This window comes from Stenella coeruleoalba, assembly GCF_951394435.1.
Source record: "Stenella coeruleoalba genome assembly, chromosome: 12".
In the NCBI taxonomy this organism is placed as follows: domain Eukaryota; kingdom Metazoa; phylum Chordata; class Mammalia; order Artiodactyla; family Delphinidae; genus Stenella; species Stenella coeruleoalba.
This window is the reverse complement of record NC_137158.1, coordinates 80,560,785-80,579,772: the sequence shown is the minus strand read 5'-3', so window position 1 is coordinate 80,579,772 and position 18,988 is coordinate 80,560,785. Positions and strand designations below refer to the sequence as shown.

General features: G+C 37.5%; 1 protein-coding gene across 4 annotated transcripts in view; it reads left to right on the top strand.

Annotated features, from left to right (window-relative positions):
• Window positions 1-18,988, top strand: part of TMEM242 (transmembrane protein 242) — an 84,416-nt gene that overhangs the window by 39,456 nt on the left and 25,972 nt on the right. For 3 of the 4 annotated variants that reach the window (XM_079939448.1, XM_079939447.1, XM_079939446.1), the window contains one exon: window positions 14,696-14,833. The exons of the other annotated variant lie outside the window; for it this stretch is intronic. In XM_079939448.1, coding sequence (XP_079795574.1) covers window positions 14,696-14,833 — 138 coding nt within the window. The remainder of the gene's footprint in view (window positions 1-14,695; window positions 14,834-18,988) is intronic. 4 annotated transcript variants of the gene reach the window in all.

Genomic DNA, 18,988 nt, shown 5'->3' with positions numbered 1-18,988 from the left:
ATGCGCTTTTTAAACTTTTAGCAGAACAAGACTTTGAAAGCTCATCCAGTACATTTCTTATTCACAACATGACATTAACTCTAAATCTAGGTAAATCATTCTCAGTTGTAAGAGGCCCCAATATTGTATGTACCACTAAAAAAGAAAAAAAATGCCAATTAAATTCTTGACACAGCACTGCAAGAGGCTTTTCTCAGAGATGTTAAAATGATGAAATACAGTGCATCTTAGTATAGATGAAAAACATAGGTCAGCTCCTTGAACCCAGAAACCATGCATGCTTGTGCAGTGCAGCAGCCCCACTCCCTAGAAAATTGCCTGGCACATAGTAGGTGCTCAGTAAATTTTGGTTGAATGACTATAACCTACGGAGGGCAGAAAATCCTTATTCCATGAGCAAAATTGAGCAGTCATGCTGTCATGGACAGGTGTACTTCATTTTCCCAGTTGAGAAATTTTCTTCCCCTATGGTGGTTCTTCTGTATCGTTCTGTTTCTGCCCTATCCGCCTCATAAGGTTTATTTATCCATTAATTGATTCAACAAATGTTTATTTTGGATCTTTTATGTGCAGGCACTGTGCTAGCTAGGTGCAAGAGATACAAAAATGAACAAAACATATGTACCCCTCAAAAAGCTAAGTCTGGTGTGGGAGACAGATGGTAAACAAATAATCACACAAATAACAATCTAATTACAATTTGATATTTGCCTTGGAATACAGTGTTATATGAAAAGTCATAAACCAGTTGAATTCCTTTTTGACTTGTATTTATCTTTAATAATCTGATAATCATATTTAAGCCTTAAGAATGGCAAGAGACCACATTTCAAGTGCATTTGGATTCCCCTCTGAATACTCAGAGTTCCTATGGAGTTTCCCAAATCACTGTTATGAGCTCATGGTCATTTTCCCCCTATGTCACAGAATATTTTCAGCGCAGAAATATATATTTTGTGAAAGAAATCAGTGAAACCTGACTGATAGTGGTGTTTTAATAGTGGAGTTTTGGTTGATTTCTAAATCCAAGTTAACATGATAACCTTTGGGTCACAGATCTTTTTTGAGAATCTGATGAAAGCTAGCAATTCTCTCTCAGGAAAAAAAAAGCACATATACATGTTCACAACTTTGCATTCTATTTTGTGGTTCTGAGATTTGATATCACACATGGCCTTTATAGTCTAACGTGGTGGTTTTCAAACTGTGGTCCACAGAACCCTGGGGATACTTGAGACCCGTTGGGGGTCTGTAAAGTCAGTTATTTTCATAATACTGCTAAGATACCTGCACTAATGATACAGAAACAACAGAGGGTAAAACTGGCTGGTGCCTTGCTGTAGTCGAGGCAGTGGCCCCAAACTATACTAGCAGGCATAGTTTTCTTCCTTCCTGTGCACCCGAGGTTAAACCCATCATTGCATAAGAGTATCCTTGATGAAGAAGTAAAATTATTTATTTTTAATATCTTGACCCTTGAACTTAACCTCTTTAATATTCTGTGTGAAGAAATGGGAAGTACACATAAAGCGCTTCTGCTTTATACCAAAGTAGTATGTTTTTCTCAAGAAAAAGCAGTTGTGTGAGATACACACTGAACTAGCCACTTTTTTTCATGGCATATTATTTTCACTTGTAAGAGCAACAGACAAATTGTAGTTATTCAGAAGTGAGTATTTGGTAGACATTTTCTTGAAAATGAACAAAATGAACCTGTCTCTTCAAGCAAGCAATTGTTAGTATTTGTTGCCAGTGATAAAATTCCAGTTTTTGAGTAAAAATTAGATTTTAGAAAACGTGTGTCTGCCATTGTGAGCTTGCCAGCTGCTCAAACACTTAAAAGGCTTTTCTTTTTTTTAAAGATTTATTTATTTATTTATTTATCTAATATATTTTTGGCTGCTGTTGGGTCTTAGTTGTGGCACATGGGATCTTCATTGCGTCACATGGGCTCTTCGTTGTGGTGCACAGGCTTCTCTCTAGTTGTGGTGTGCAGGCTCCAGGGCGCATGGGCTCTGTAGTTGTGGCGTGTGGGTTCTGTAGTTGTGGCGTGTGGGTTCCCGAGCACATAGGCTCTGTAGTTGTGGCACGCAGGCTCTCTAGTTGAGGCGCATGAGCTCAGTAGTTATGGCACGTGGGCTTAGTTGTCCCACGACATGTGAGAGCTTAGTTCCCTGACCAGGGATTGAACATCACATGCATTATAAGGTGGATTCTTTACCACTGGACCACCAGGGAAGTCCCTAAAAAGCTATTCTAATGAGATTGGTAGGGATATGAATGAAGTAATTTTTTGGTATTTAATAAATAAATGATGTCAACAGTTGAAAGATAACTGTTATCTTGGCAAATCATTATTTTCTGAATGATCATGATGCCTGGATAAAAGTTCCATTCAAAAATGCAGATTAGACTAATGGGTTTTAATGTAATAAAGTACAAAAATTCATTGATACGATTTTATATTCCATATTGCAGATAATTTTTAAGAAACTATTTGTTGAGTTTGGGTATAGTATCAAAGAAGGGAGGCTATTAAAATACTCCTCCCTTTTCCAACCACATATCTGTATGAGGAGAGATTTTATTCATATACTTCAACCAATAAACATATTGCAACAGATTGAATATAGACACGTATATGAAAATTCAGCTGTCTTTATTAAACCAGACATTTAAAAAATTAACAAAAATGTAAAACGTTGCCTATCTTTGCACTAAATGTTTTGTTTTGTAAGATGGTTATTTTAATTCACATAATCAGAAATCTTTGGGATCAAAGTGTAAATGGATCCTGAGACCAGGAAGTTTGAGAACCCCTGTTTTGGAGGTTAAATATCCTTCAAATAACAGTTATTTCAAGACCCATTTAGGTAATGAACAGACCATAAGGGTGAGTCATCATCTTTCTGATACAGTTACAACTTATGAGAAATTATAAAAATAAATCTTTTAAAAATATATATTGTTTATGTTACAACAACACGGCTATTTCTGTGATGTAAAGAATATAGCAAAATGTATCAGGTAAGAACGCTCTGTAGGGGAAATAGCTAGATTGAGCATTCTTTTTAAATATCAGTTTGATTTATGTCAAATTCAGCCCAGGATTAAACTGAAAAAAAAAAAAAAACTAAACTAAAAACATGAGCCTTATTCTTAGGTAAGCAGTTAACTTTCTGGAAAAGCTGAACAATTCGTTCTTGATAGGTCCTGCACCTGTGAATAATAGATTAATTCTTGTTAAAATAGATACAAGATAAGGGGCACCCGTGTCTTTAAGCATAAGAGGTATTATAAACACAAAATAATGGAAAATAATTTTTTTGTTTTATCTTGGATATTAAATATCATAACTGCATTGTGATTTGTTAAATTCAAATTTCCATATGCACATGGCTTCATTTTAATTTAAATGAAAAAAATAAACAATGTGGTAGTGAAGAAAAAGGTAGTTTTCATTTATATATATGTGACTAGCATATGTGGTTGGTTATATGTAAAGATCTTTCAAAGCAACATTATTTTTTGGCAAGTCAGTCTTTCCCTGCAACCAGTCAGTGTTCATTTTGAAAATTCTGAGCAGGCTATATGAAGGTCATGTGATGTATAACTCCAGCGGATAAAGCTTGTGACTAGACTTTTAAAAACTTAATAATAAGGGCAGATCAATTTTTTAACATCATTTCCACTAAAATTCATTTTTGGAAGTATGTAGACAGTAACTGATAATAACTCACTTCCTTTCACAATCAATTTCTGAGACTGATATACAAATACAGCATGTACCTTTTTTTTTTTAATCTGAAAATTTGGCAAACCTAAGATTTTATTTGGAGTATTGCTGTGTTATTAAGGGTTATTTTTATACATAGTTACCTTTTTTACTTAGCAAAACAAATGTGGGTTTGTGTAGACTTTTAAAAATTTATGTACATCTGTAATACATATATAATTTCTTCTTAGGGAAATAAGAGATTTTTAATTTAAGTTTCTAAAATAAAATTTAAGCCAAAGCACGTATACTGACCCTGCTGTAATAATATTTGGTTAATGATACTGCTTCTGGATGAAAATGCAAGCCAATTAGAAATTAGTGCATTTGTGTGAGATCTGTTGCTGAAATTATAGCGACATGAGAAGAAGGAATAAGATTAGAGAGTAGTATATTGTTTTCATCATAGAAAATGGCTAAAGAAAAAATCTCTTGAAAATCTGGTCAGGACCAGGATATATCTACAAAAAGTATGTCATTAGATAAGATCTGCTAGGTCTAGGCATGGGGATACAGATAAAGTGTTTCTATGTACTATGAATAACATTCACAATCACAAATGCATGCATAAAAAAACCTTTATTAAGAAATGGGTTGAGCAATATAAAGAAAATTCTTAAAAAAATAAGACTTGAGTAAATGGAAATATATTTGCCGATGAAAGACAGGATGTTATAAATTTGCTGTCTCTTGCCAGTTAGCTAATGTTTGATGTCATTCTAATGAAAATGCTAATGAATGGGAATTGGAGAACTTGACAAAACGTTTCAGGGTTTTTCTGGAAGAATTAATAGATAAAAATGGTAAAGAAATGTTTGATGAAAAGTAATGAGTATGGGCTTTCTTGGTGGCGCAGTGGTTGAGAGTCCGCCTGCCGATGCAGGGGCCACGGGTTCGTGCCCCGGTCCGGGAAGATCCCACATGCCGCGGAGCGGCTGGGCCCGTGAGCCATGGCCTCTGAGCCTGCACGTCCGGAGCCTGTGCTCCGCAACGAGAGAGGCCACAGCAGTGAGAGGCCCGCGTACTGCAAAAAAAAAAAAGTAATGAGTATGATATACTTTCTGGATATTAAGGCTTTTTAATGATTCTATAATTAGATCTGTGTGATTCTGTTATTTAAAAAAATCAGTTCACATTACGAAAATAGCTTAGAAACAAATCTCTCTAATTTTTTAAATAAGTTGGGAGAAGGATTAATCTATAGAGTGGTGCTGGGGCAGATGCTAAGCTATTGGGGGAGTAAACTCCCTTTAGTTATCAACTTCCATTAAAACTAAAGTAAATACCAGCTGAGCTAAAAAGTTAGGGGTAAAAGTTTTTTTAAAAAAAAATACAGCTAGAAGGAAAGAGAAATGACTGGGACTTGAATGAGGGAAGGTTTTTTTTTTTGTTCACTTTGCGTCTCTGTGTTACATTTTGGTAATTCCCTCAGTATTTCAAGCTTTTCTTTATTTGTTACAGTGATCTATGATCAGTGATCTCTGATGTGACTATGATAAAAAGATTACTGACTTGCCGAAGACACCAATGATGGTTAGCTTTTTTTGTAGCAATAAGATGTTTTTTTAAATTGTCATGTACATTATTTATTTATTTTAATCTCTTCATGTCTTCTATTAAATAGTTTTTTTATTAGTTATCTATTTTATACGTATTAGTATATATATATATGTCAATCCCAATCTCCCAATTCATCCCACTACCACCCCTCCCCGCTTTCCCCCCTTGGTGTCCATACGTTTGTTCTGTACATCTGTGTCTCTGCTTCTGCCTTGCAGACCGGTTCATCTGTACCATTTCTCTAGGTGCCACATATATGCGTTAATATATGATATTTGTTTTTCTCTTTCTGACTTAACTTCACTCTGTATAACGGTCTCTAGGTCCATCCGCGTCTCTGCAAATGACCCAATTTTGTTCCTTTTTATGGCTGATAATATTCCATTGTATATATGTACCACATCTTCTTTATCCATTTGTCTGTCAGTGGGCATTTAAGTTGCTTCAATGACCTGGCTATTGTAAATAGAGCTGCAGTGAACATTGGGATGCATGTGTCTTTTTGATTTGTGGTTTTCTCTGGGTATATGCCCAGTAGTGGGATTGCTGGGTCACATGGTAATTCTGTTTTTAGTTTTTTAACGAAGCTCCATACTGTTCTCCATAGTGACTGGATCAATTTACATTCCCACCAACAATGCAAGAGGGTTCCCTTTTCTCCACACCCTTTCCAGCATTTGTTGTTTGTAGATTTTCTGATGATGCCCATTCTAACTGGTGTGAGGTGATACCTCATTGTAGTTTTGATTTGCATTTCTCTAATAATTAGTGATGTTGAGCAGCTTTTCATGTGCTTCTTGGCCATCTGTATGTCTTCTTTGGAAAAATGTCTATTTAGGTCTTCTGCCCATTTTTTGATTGGGTTGTTTGTTTTTTTAATATTGAGCTGCATGAGCTGTTTATATATTTTGGAGTTTAATCCTTTGTTGATTCGTTTGCAAATATTTTCTCCCATTCTGAGGGTTGTCTTTTCATCTTGTTTATGGTTTCCTTTGCTGTGCAAAAGCTTTCAAGTTTCATTAGGTCCCATTTGTTTATTTTTGTTTTTATTTCCATCACTCTAGGAGGTGGGTCAAAAATAATCTTGCTGTGATTTATGTCAAAGAGTGTTCTTCCTATGTTTTCCTCTAAGAGTTTTATAGTGTCTGGTCTTACATTTAGGTCTTTAATCCATTTTGTGTTTATTTTTGTGTATGGTATTAGGGAGTGTTCTAATTTCATTCTTTACATGTAGCTGTCCAGTTTTCCCAGCACCACTTATTGAAGAGACTGTATTTTCTCCATTGTATATCCTTGCCTCCTTTGTCATAGATTAGTTGACCAAAGGTGCGTGGGTTTATCTCTGGGCTTTCTACCCTGTTCCATTGATCTGTGTTTCTGTTTTTATGCCAGTACCATATTGTCTTGATTACTGTAGCTTTGTAGTATAGCGTGAAGTCAGGGAGCCCGATTCCTCCAGCTCTGTTTTTTTCCCTCAAGATTGCTTTGGCTATTCAGGGTCTTTTATGTCCCCATACAAATTTTAAGATTTTTTGTTCTAGTTCTGTAAAAATATGCCTTTGGTAGTTTGATAGGAATTGCATTGAATCTGTAGATTGCTTTGGGTAGTATAGTCATTTTCACAGTGTTGATTCTTCCAATCCAAGAACATGGTATATCTTTCCATCTGTTTGTGTCATCTTTGATTTCTTTCATCAGTGTCTTAATAGTTTTCTGAGTACAGGTCTTTTACCTTCTTAGGTAGGTTTATTCCTAGGTATTTTATTCCTTTTGTTGCAGTGGTATATGGAATTGTTTCCTTAATTTCTCTTTCTGATCTTTCGTTGTTAGTGTATACGAATGCAAGAGATTTCTGTGCATTAATTTTGTATCCTGCCACTTTACCAAATTCATTGATTAGCTCTAGTAGTTTTCTGGTGGCATCTTTAGGATTCTCTATGTATAGTATCATGTCATATGCAAACAGTGACAGTTTTACTTCTTTTCCAATTTGCATTCCTTTTATTTCTTTTTCTTCTCTGGTTGCCGTGGCTAGGACTTCGAGAACTATGTTGCATAATAGTGGTGAGAGTGGACATCCTTGTATTGTTCCTGGTCTTAGAGGCAGTGCTTTCAGTTTTTCACCATTGAGAATGATGTTTGCTGTGGGCTTGTCGTATATGGCCTTTAGTATGTTGAGGTAGGTTCCCTCTGTGCCCACTTTCTGGAGAGTTTTTATAATAAATGGGTGTTGAATTTTGTCAAAAGCTTTTTCTGCATCTGTTGAGATGATCATATGGTTTTTATTCTTCAATTTGTTAATATGGTGTATCATTGATTGATTTGCATATACCGAAGAATCCTTGTATCCCTGGGATAAACCCCACTTGATCATGGTATATGATCCTTCTAATGTGCTGTTGGATTCTGTTTGCTAGTATTTTGTTGAGGATTTTTACATCTATATTCATCAGTGTTATTGGTCTGTAGTTTTCTTTTTTGTAGTATCTTTGTCTGGTTCTGGTATCAGGGTTGTGGCCTTGTAGAATGAGTTTAGGAGTGTTCCTTCCTCTGCAATTTTTTGGAAGAGTTTGGGAAGGATGGGTGTTAGCTTTTGTCTAAATGTTTGATAGAATTCACCTGTGAAGCCATCTTGTCCTGAACTTTTGTTTGCTGGAAGATTTTTAATCACAGTTTCGATTTCATTACTTGTGATTGGTCTGTTTATATTTTCTATTTCTTCCTGGTTCAGTCTTGGAAGGTTACCTCTTTCTAAGAATTTGTCCATTTCTTCCAGGTTGTCCATTTTATTGGCATAGAGTTGCTTGTAGTAGTCTCTTAGGATGCTTTGTATTTCTGTGGTGTCTGTTGTAACGTCTCCTTTTTCATTTCTAATTTTATTGAATTGAGTTCTCTCCCTCTTTCCCTTGATGAGTCTGACTAAAGGTTTATCAATTTTGTTTATCTTCTCAAAGAACCTGCTTTTAGTTTTATTGATCTTTGCTATTGTTTTCTTTCTATTTCATTTATTTCTGCTCTGATCTTTATGATTTCTTTCCTTCTGCTAACTTTCGGTTTTGTTTGTTCTTCTTTCTCTCGTTCCTTTAGGTGTAAGTTTAGATTGTTCATTTGAGATGTTTCTTGTTTCTTGAGGTAGGCTTGTATTGCTATAAACTTCCCTTTTAGAACTGCTTTTGCTGCATCCAATAGGCTTTGGATTGTTGTGTTTTCATCCTCATTTGTCTCTAGGAATTTTTTGATTTCCTCTTTGATTTCTTCAGTGATCTCTTGGCTATTGAGTAATGTGTTGTTTAGCCTCCATGTGTTCGTGTTCTTTACGTTTTTTTCCCTGTAATTGATTTGTAATCTCATAGCGTTGTGGTTGGAAAAGATGCTTGATATGATTTCAGTTTTCTTAAATTTACTGAGGCTTGATTTGTGACCAGGATGTGATCTGTCCTGGGGAATGTTCTGTGTGCACTTGAGAAGAAGGTGTAATCTGTTTTCGGATGGAATGTCCTATAAATATCAGATCTGTCTGGTCTACTGTGTGATTTGAAGCTTGTGTTTCCTTAGTAATTTTCAGTCTGGATGATCTGTCCATTGGTGTAAGTGAGGTGTTAAAGTCCCCCACTATTATTGTGTTACTGTCGATTTTCTCTTTTATAGCTGTTAGCATTTGCCTTATGTATTGAGGTGCTCCTATGTTGGGTGCATATATATTTATAGTTGTTATATTTTCTTCCTGGATTGATCCCTTGATCATTATGTAGTGTCTTTCCTTGTCTCTTGTAACATTCTTTATTTTAAAGTCTATTTTATCTACTGTGAGTATTGCTACTCCAGCTTTCTTTTGATTTCCATTTGCATGGAATATCTTTTTCCATCCCTTCACTTTCAGTCTGTATGTGTTCCTAGGTCTGAAGTGGGTCTCTTGTAGACAGCATATATATGGGTCTTATTTTTGTATCCATTCCGCGAGCCTGTGTCTTTTGGTTGGAGCATTTAATCCATTCACGTTTAAGGTAATTATTGATATGTATGTTCCTATTACCATTATCTTAATTGTTTTGGGTTTGTTTTTGTAGGTCCTTTTCTTCTCTTGTGTTTCCCACTTAGAGAAGTTCCTTTAGTATTTGTTGTAGAGCTGGTTTGGTGGTGCTGAATTCTCTTAGCTTTTGCTTGTCTGTAAAGCTTTTGATATCTCTGTTGAATCTGAATGAGATCCTTGCTGGGTAGAGTAATCTTGGTTGTAGTTTCTTCCCTTTCATCACTTTAAATGTATTATGCTACTGCCTTCTGGCTTGTGGAGTTTCTGCTGAGAAATCAGCTGTTAACGTTATGGGAGTTCCCTTGTATCTTATTTGTCATTTTTTCCTAAATTTTTCTTTTTGTCTTTAATTTTTGTCAATTTGATTACTCTGTGTCTTGGTGTGTTTCTCCTTGGGTTTATCCTGCCTGGGACTCTCTGCGCTTCCTGGACTGGGTGGCTATTTCCTTTCCCATGTTAGGGAAGTTTTCGACTATAATCTCTTCAAATATTTTCTCAGGTCCTTTCTCTATTCTCCTTCTGGTACCCCTATAATGTGAATGTTGTTGCATTTAATGTTGTCCCAGAGGTCTCTTAGGTTGTCTTCATTTCTTTTCGTTCTTTTTTCTTTATTCTGTTCCATGGCAGTGAGTTCCACCATTCTGTCTTCCAGGTCACTTATCCGTTTTGCCTCGGTTATTCTGCTATTGATTCCTTCTAGTGTACTTTTCCTTTTAGTTATTGTATTGTTCATCTCTGTTTGTTTTTTCTTTAATTCTTTGAGGTCTTTGTTAAATATTTCTTGCATCTTCTCGATCTTTGCCTCCATTCTTTTTCCGAGGTCCTGGATCATCTTCACTATCATTCTGAATTCTTTTTCTGGAAGGTTGCCTATCTCCACTTCATTTAGTTGTTTTTCTGGGGTTTTATCTTGTTCCTTCATCTGGTACATAATCCTCTGCCTTCTCATTTTGTCTGTTTTTATGTGAATGTGATTTCGTTCCACAGGGTACAGGATTGTAGTTCTTTTTGCTTCTGCTCTCTGCCCTCTGGTGGATGAGGCTATCTAAGAGGCTTGTGCAAGTTTCCTGATGGGAGGGACTGGTGGTAGTAGAGCTGGGTGTTGCTCTGGTAGGCAGGGCTCAGTAAAACTTTAAAACTGCTGATGGGTGGGGCCGAGTTCCCTTCCTGTTGATTGTTTGTCCTGAGGTGACCCAGCACTGGAGCCTACAGGCTCTTTGGTGGGTCCATTGGTGGACTCTGGGAGGGGTCACGCCAATGAGTACCTCCCAGAACTTCTACTGGCAGTGTCCTTGTCCCTATGGTGAGCCACAGCAGGCCCCCACCTCTGCAGGAGACCCTCCAACACTAGCAGGTAGGTCTGGTTCAGTCTCCTATGGGAGACTGCTCCTTCCTCTGGGTCCCAGTGTGCACGCTACTTTGTGTGTGCCCTCCAAGAGTGGAGTCTCTGTTTCCCCCAGTCCTGTCGAAGTCCTGCAGTCAGATCCCGCTAGCCTTCAAAGTCTGATTCTCTGGGAATTCCTCCTCCTGTTGCTGGACCCCCAGGTTGGGAAGCCTGATGTGTGGCCCAGAATCTTCACTCCAGTGGGTGGACTTCTGTGGTATAAGTGTTCTCCAGTTTGTGAGTCACCCACCCAGCAGTTATGGGATTTGATTTTATTGTGATTGTGCCCCTCCTACCATATCATTGTGGCTTCTCCTTTGTCTTTGGATGTGGGGTATCTTTTTTGGTGAGTTCCAGTGTCTTTCTGTCGATGATTGTTCAGCAGTTAGTTGTGATTCAGGTGCTCTCGCAAGAGGGAGTGAGCGCATGTCCTTCTACTCTGCCATCTTGAACCAATTTCCAGATGAGGGAAATTTTAGTAAGTTTAAAAGCATTAGAATGCATTTTTGACCAAAAACAAACAAACAATAAGCAAAATAAAAGGATAAAAGCAAACCAAACTAGGGAAATATGATAGCACATATGATAGGTATAAGGGCTTCAAAGAACATTAATATAGAAAGAATATACAAATCAGAAAACTTTAAATGGACAAAAAACATGAATATGCAATTCAAAAGATGTGAACATTGACTTATAATAACTTGGACAAATAATTCTCAGTAACAATAGAAATGTAAGTTATAAATAGTCTTATAGGGCTTCCCTGGTGGCGCAGTGGTTGAGAGTCCGCCTGCCGACGTAGGGGACACAGGTTTGTGCCCCGGTCCGGGAAGATCCCACATGCCGCGGAGCAGCTGGGCCCATGAGCCATGGCCGCTGAGCCTGCGCGTCTGGAGCCTGTGCTCCACAACGGGAGAGGCCACAACAGTGAGAGGCCCGCGTACCGCAAAGAAAATAAATAGTCTTATATAAATTTCAAAGGTTTCTTTTTTCATGTTTTTATTTTTACTGAGACCATCTAATGCAGGCCAACTTGAAATGGTCCTCATAAAACAGCATTGTAACTTAGAACAACCTTTTGAAAAACAGTTTAGAGTGTTTATCAGCTTATAAAATATTCATGCTTCTCCACTTAATAATTCTACTTTGAGGAATTTTCCCCAAGGACTTAATCAGAAATGCAAGTCAGTGTTTAGGCACAAAGAAGTTTTTAATATAAAAAATTAATATAAGAAAGTGAAACTAGTGTACATTAATAACAAATGGCTAAGTAAATTATGATAAATCAGTGCCGTGTAACCAGTAAAAATATTTGAGTTTTTGACACGAGAGGATGAAAGTTGAAGATTAAGAACATTTTAATGGTGTTAAGTTGTTTTTAAAATGTTCACAATCAGGAGGGAGAATATGTCAAAATGTCTAACATGGTTTTTACTAAATAATAAAAGGGAGTTTTTTTCCATTCATTCTTATGCTTTCTCATACATACCAAATTTTCCACAATGATATATAATCAGAAAAAAATAAGATACAACTTTTGAGGAAGTTCAAGTTTTTATTGTTTCTGACTATTTTTGTTCGTTGATATTTAATGTGTTTTAGCAGACAGGCTCACAGGGAAAAATAATAAATTCTTAATATTTCCTAAATTCTGCAGTCTCCTTTAAAAAAATTTTTAAAGATAAATTACATTTCATATTCATGTCAAACTATGGGAATAAGTGAATGCCCCTTGGTTACATTTCAAGTAGGCCCGTAAGTATTATCACTTCTTTCTCTACTTCCAGTAGTGTAAATATTTGAGTTATCCTAAGTAATGATGTTTTTATTCTAATTTACACTATGATTTGTTTCCACTTAAAAAGAGACTTTCATTTACATTTTGTATTGTGTTGTATTTAGAATCAGAGGTGATAAATGACTGAATGGCAAATTCCACTTAGTCCGTAAAGCCAGGCTGCTGAAGTGCTCTAGCTTTTATAAGCATGAAACCTTGAACAAGTTATTTAATCTCTCTCTACTTTAGTTGGTCTTTAGTAAAATGAGGATAATAGTACATGTCTCACAGAGTAAGGTGAAGTAAAATGCTTAATGAATTACTATATGCAAAATGCTTTGAACAGTGCTTGTCATATAGTAAGGGAGCAATATATATATAATTATGTGCATATATATATATATATAAAATTATTAACTGTGATATAGTATTTGGAAATACAGGATCCCTGGGAGATTGCAGTCCTGCAATCTTATTTAAAAATTAATCTCATTTTAAAATAAGATTAATGGTCCTTTAACAGTATAAGGAAAAATGTGGCTTTAGTCCTTCTGATCAATGTAATTTAATGGTATCAATAGTAAAAAGAAACATTTAGCATGTGAATGCCACTTGTGCAGTTTTATTCATGAAACAATAGATATGGAAAAAGAGCTCACCACATCCATAGAATCACCATACTTTACAAAAAATTAAATTAGTTCCCTTCATACCAGAGCTTTACTGTTTTGTTGTTTTCTTATTATGAGCTCCTTCTAACCTAAATTAGTAGACACTAACCCTAGATATTGTCCTCCAATGAGTGTCTGACCAGTGTAGTGGAGGAGTATCTTCTTTATTTCAGTTTAAATCTTTAAATAAAAATACACTGTCAACTTACATTTTAAACATGGGGCTTCCCTGGTGGCACAGTGGTTAAGAATCTGCCCGCCAGTGCAGGGGACATGGGTTCGAGCCCTGCTCCGGGAAGATCCCACATGCTGCGGAGCAACTAAGCCTGTGCACCACAGCTACTGAGCCTGCGCTCTAGAGCCCACGAGCCACAACTACTGAGCCCACACACCACATCTACTGAAGCCTGCGTGCTCTAGAGTCTGTGCTCGGCAACAAGAGAAACCCACGCACCACAACGAAGGGTAGCCCCCGCTCGCCACAACTAGAGAAAGCCTGCACGCAGCACTGAAGACCCAACACAGCCAAAAATAATAAATAAATATAAATAAATAAATTCATAAATTACTAAGTCATGGAATTGGAAGGGACTTTAGAAATTGGTACACCATTCCTCCCAGTATCTCTTTTTACAGTGCACCCACCCCTCCCCCAACCCCAGCACATTTCGTAATGGGGGCAGGTTTTTTTTTTTTTTCCTTTGGCCTCGCCCGCAGGATCTCACTTCCATAATCGCAGGCCACAGCCATGAAAGCCTGGAATTCTAACCACTAGGCCACCAGGAATCTCCCTCGGTTATTCCTTTTTGAAGTGCTCGTTGCATTCTTATTCTTCTCTAGTCAAGTTCGTTATGCTGATAGTCTGAAAGTTGTTCAATTAGTATAATTGTAGATTTTTACCTTAATATTATATCTTGAAACTTGGGAGGAGGGTTACTGTTGTTTTTCTAGTTTCTTATTAATAGTTGCCAGGAGCTGAATTTCTACTATATGTCAGGCATTTTGCATAAATATTTAGAAGTCCTCACAATGAGTTATATCACAAGTCTTTTCTCAAATTTAGATTTAGCACACCTCTTCCAGGAAGCTTTCCTTAAAACTTCCCCTTCTTGCAAGTCGATCAGGTGTCCTCCTTCTCTGGGTACACAGTGCCCTGTATGTATATGCAGTTCTGTCGTTGCCCTTTCCATTTAGATCATAATTTACTTCTAGTTGTCCGTGTTTCCCCCCTCCCTCACCAGGTCTTAAGTGTTCTGTCAGAAAGAAGTTGCTCTGTGTACCTAGCGCGGATCTTGGCACGGTGCCTTGCACACTCAAATATTTGTCAGAGCAGTTGTGCCTTAAGTCATGCAGTTATTAAGTGCATGAACTTGGGTTGGTCTGGCTTCCTAGTATCATGGTGCTGACACAGAGAGTCATTAATTTCAAACACTTTCCAAATATTTTTTCTTTCAGAATGATGATTTTTACCAGAACCTTTGTGTCTTCATTGCAGGGAAGTGTGGCCACGGCTGCCTTACCGGAGAGCGGGTCTTCCCTTGCCTTGCGAGCCCTGGGATGGGGCTCACTTTATGCCTGGTGTGGGGTTGGTGTGATCAGCTTCGCCGTCTGGAAGGCCTTAGGAGTTCACAGTGTAAGTAACTGCAGTCCTGTAATTGCTATCTGGAATGTTTATTCTACTTTGTGAGGTCTAAATCTTCCAGGTTTTCAAATCTGCATACAGTTTATTCACTATCTTGTGAAGTGATGATAGAGAATTGACTAAATTTTTACTAATAACTAGGTAGCTTCTCATTACTTGTAAATCATATAAATAATTTAAATATATAAGAGTGGTGAAACTTCAAATATAATTAAGTAATGACTAATGCATAGCAAATGTTCGTTCTGTATAAATTTGTGGGAGCTACTTGTTCAGTAAAATAATTTGGAACAACTTTCTATGCTGTTTGACATCCATATATATAAACATCGTTTAAAATAAAGCATTTTAAAATTATTATTTAAATTATTAATGTGTTTACACATTATTGGAAAAAGAGCCTAGTACCTGTGTGTGTGTAACTTATACTCCAAGGTAAAAAGCTGTACATTCGGAATATTTGGCTTCTTTTTATTTAAACTATTGGTAGGAAGTTCTGTGGACCAGGCTGTTTGTGACAGGTGAGAATTGGTGGTGGTTTAGAATGGGTGGCAGAAGTAGAGTTGATGTAAAGAGGTTCTGGATATATTTTGAAGGTAGGGGCAACAAGGACTTGTTATAAACTGAATGTGGGAGGTGAGAGAAAAAGTCAAGGATGTCTCCAGGCTTTTGGTCTGAACGACTGGAAAATGGATGGGACCAGTGTGAAAGGAGCAGATATTAGGGGATCATGTCAGGGGCTCAGTCTGGGACTTACGAGTTTGAGGTAGATTTTAGATAGCCAAGTGGAGAGTCAAGCAAGCAGTTAGATATAGAAGTTGGAATTCAGGGAACAGGTCAAGGTGAAGATCTAAATCAGTATGTGGATAGTATTTAAACCATGAGATCAGATGAGCTCACATAGGCAGTGAATGTAGAGAGAAAAGAGAAGAGGTCTGAGGAAGGAGCCCTTGGTTTAGGAGCTCCTAAGGTTTAGAGGTTGAGGAATGAGAGAAGGTTTCCCTGCTGAAGAAGCAGGGGAAACCAGGAGAATGGTGACTTGGATGCCAGGTGAAAAAACATCTTTCAAGGAGGAGGATGCTGGGTATACGTCATGTAGGATGAGAACTGGTAGTTCACTGAGATGTGGTGGTCATTGGTGGTAAAGCCTGAGTGGAGTGGATCCGAAGGAGAATGGAGGACAGAGCTTGGAGGCAGTGTGTATGGGCAAGTCTTGAGCTTTGCTGTAAAGAGAAAGAAAGAAATGGGGTCGTAGCTAGAAGGGGGAATGGGATCAAGAGAGGTTTTGTTTTTTTTTTTAAAGTTGGGAGAATTAACAGCATGTGTGCGTGCTGATAGGAGTGATTCAGTGGAGGGGGGAATTGATGCAAGGGAGAGGGAATTGCTGGAGTAATAGGTATTATTATTATTGAATTTTTCACATTTAGTTTAATAATAACTACATAGGCATTATTGTACTTTTCACTTAAAATATACTGATAGACAAACAGATGTCGCTTTTTTCCTAGTCTGAGTAACCTTTATTTTTTAAGTAACTGCCTGCTACTCATTGTTTGTAATAATAAAGTAGGGATACTTGAAAAAAGTTAGAAAACCCATGACTGAAGATTTTTGATGATTTTTATTGTTACCTCAATTTTGCTTTGACCAATATAAAATCTCTTCTTCCATTTCAGGCATTGTGCCAGACATTTTAGACATAGCAGATTATTTAATCCTCACAACAACTATGAAGTAGGTGTTAATATCCCCCATTCTGTAAATGAGGAAATAGGGACTCGGGTTAAGTCACACAACTTGTAATTGGCAGAGTCAAGATTTGAAGCTAAGTCTGATGGTCTGCAGAACCTGGTTCGTTTTCAATTTACCTCCCTTAGCTAAGGTGGGAAATAAAGGAGTAGGTGGAAGGGGCAAGGGGAAGGAGGTAGTGAATCTGGTTTTGACTGTGGAATGATCCACACAGTCTTGATCATTTGACAGGTTTTACTGGGTATCTTCAGTGTGGACCTCCCAACATTACAATTGACTTCATTCTCATATAGGACCAGCCATTCTTTTTTCATATGAGAGCAATTATTTGAAAACAAATGGAAAAGATTGGGAGGAAATATGTTTGGTGATAATATGTGAAAGAATTATGGGCATGTGGGTGAGTTTTGTACTTTACTTTTCTGTGTAATTCTTAATTATGTATTGCTTTGACAATAATACTGCTTTTTTAAAAATAGTCCTAGATTTTATTTTTATTAATTTATGCTGACTATAAAGCACAACTGCCTAGGAGTACACAAAACTTCCTTGACTACATATGAAATCTGCTTTGGGGGAGGGGCATGCAAATAATAATAAAGTTATTAAGCTTTGGGTTTCTATTAAAATGACGGTCTGTTAGTACTTCACATTGAGTGCATGGAATTGATAGGTAATGTTTCTAGAGTTTAGTAATGTAGGTCATAAATTGAGTAGTAAAGTTTTAAGGTATTTGAAAATATGAACAGTCTTTGATTTAGAAGAGTCATAATGAATCCATCCAAATTTTCATAGACCAACAAAATTAGGTTATTTAAATTATATGCTTGAGAACTTGGGCTTTATGGGCTAGACTGTGCTATTTTAGTTTCTAGAATGTGAAAGTTTTTGTATTATGGCACTGATAAGAGGATTATTACCTAAATAAAATATTTGGGGGTGGGATTCTTTTCTGATTGGCACTATTGAATGTATGGAGACTTGGAATCCTTTTGTATTGCATCTTCATGTCTTTAACCAAAAAGAGAGAATGCAAATAACCTCTCCCTACCGGTAAGTCATTAGGCATATCAGTTTGATTTCCACATCTGAGAAGTCTCACAGAAAAATGAACCCACTGATACTTTTTTAGGACACATCTTTTAAAAGCAGTCGTGTTTATTAATTTGTTTATTCAAAAGACATTTGTGGGCCTACCCTGAGCCTGGCACTGAACTAAGACAGCACTCCCCAGTGGACTGTTAGTATATAAGGCATAGGTTTTTAAGCGTTATGGGTGACTTTCCAAGGAAATTCTTATTATATGACCCTGCCCTGAGGCTTGTGGAGAGCAATGTGGTATATTTCGGTTCTGCATTTAGAGAGTTGTTTGTTTGTTTTTTTAATTAATTTATTTTTTTTTTATTTTTGGCTGTGTTGGGTCTTTGTTGCTCCGTGCGGGCTTTCTCTAGTTGAGGTGAGCGGGGGCTACTCTTCGTTGCAGTGCACGGGCTTATCATTGTCGTGGCTTCTCTTGTTGCGAAGCACGGGCTCTAGGTGTGTGGGCTTCAGAAGTTGTGGCACGTGGGCTCAGTAGTTGTGGCTCACGGGCTTAGTTGCTCTGCAGCATGTGGAATCTTCCCGGACCAGTGCTCGAACCCATGTCCCCTGCGTTGGCAGGTGGATTCTTAACCACTGTGCCACGAGGGAAGCTCTGCATTTAGAGAGTTTTGATGAGGTTGCCGATTCCAGTGATGAACTTTTTTTTTGCGGTACACGGGCCTCTCACTGTTGTGGCCTCTCCCGTTGCGGAGCACAGGCTCCGGACGCGCAGGCTCAGCGGCCATGGCTCACGGGCCCAGCTGCTCCGCGGCATGTGGGATCTTCCCGGACCGGGGAACGAACCCTTGTCCCCTGCATCGGCAGGCGGACTCTCAACCACTGCGCCACCAGGGAAGCCCCCAGTGATGAACTTTTATCGCTGTTTACTTCCTCTCATTAGGAAATGTCATGTGTCTATAAGGAATGAAAAGTTTTAGTCAAAAAATGTTGCGCAAAAATGGTTGCGGTCTGTGCTCTCAGTAAGTAATTGAGATGATCATTCTAGATAAATGCATGTAAATCAGAATGAATCCAGTGTCAAAATAGTTGAATTGTATTAAATCTCCAGTGTAAACCAGTTCCATAGGAAAGGGTGCCATCTAGTGGCTGACCAAGAGCAGCTTGCATTCCCTATTTTAATTCACAGCTACATCTGCTGGCTGAAAAGGCTTAAAGCAAAGCTCTTCAGTTTATTAGAAATGTTTTGGATTTACTCTTTGTTTATTCATAATTAGTGCAGAATTTCATTCGCATGGAACATGTTTAATACATCAGATATAAATAAAAAATTTTAATTTACACAGTGGTAGATCATTT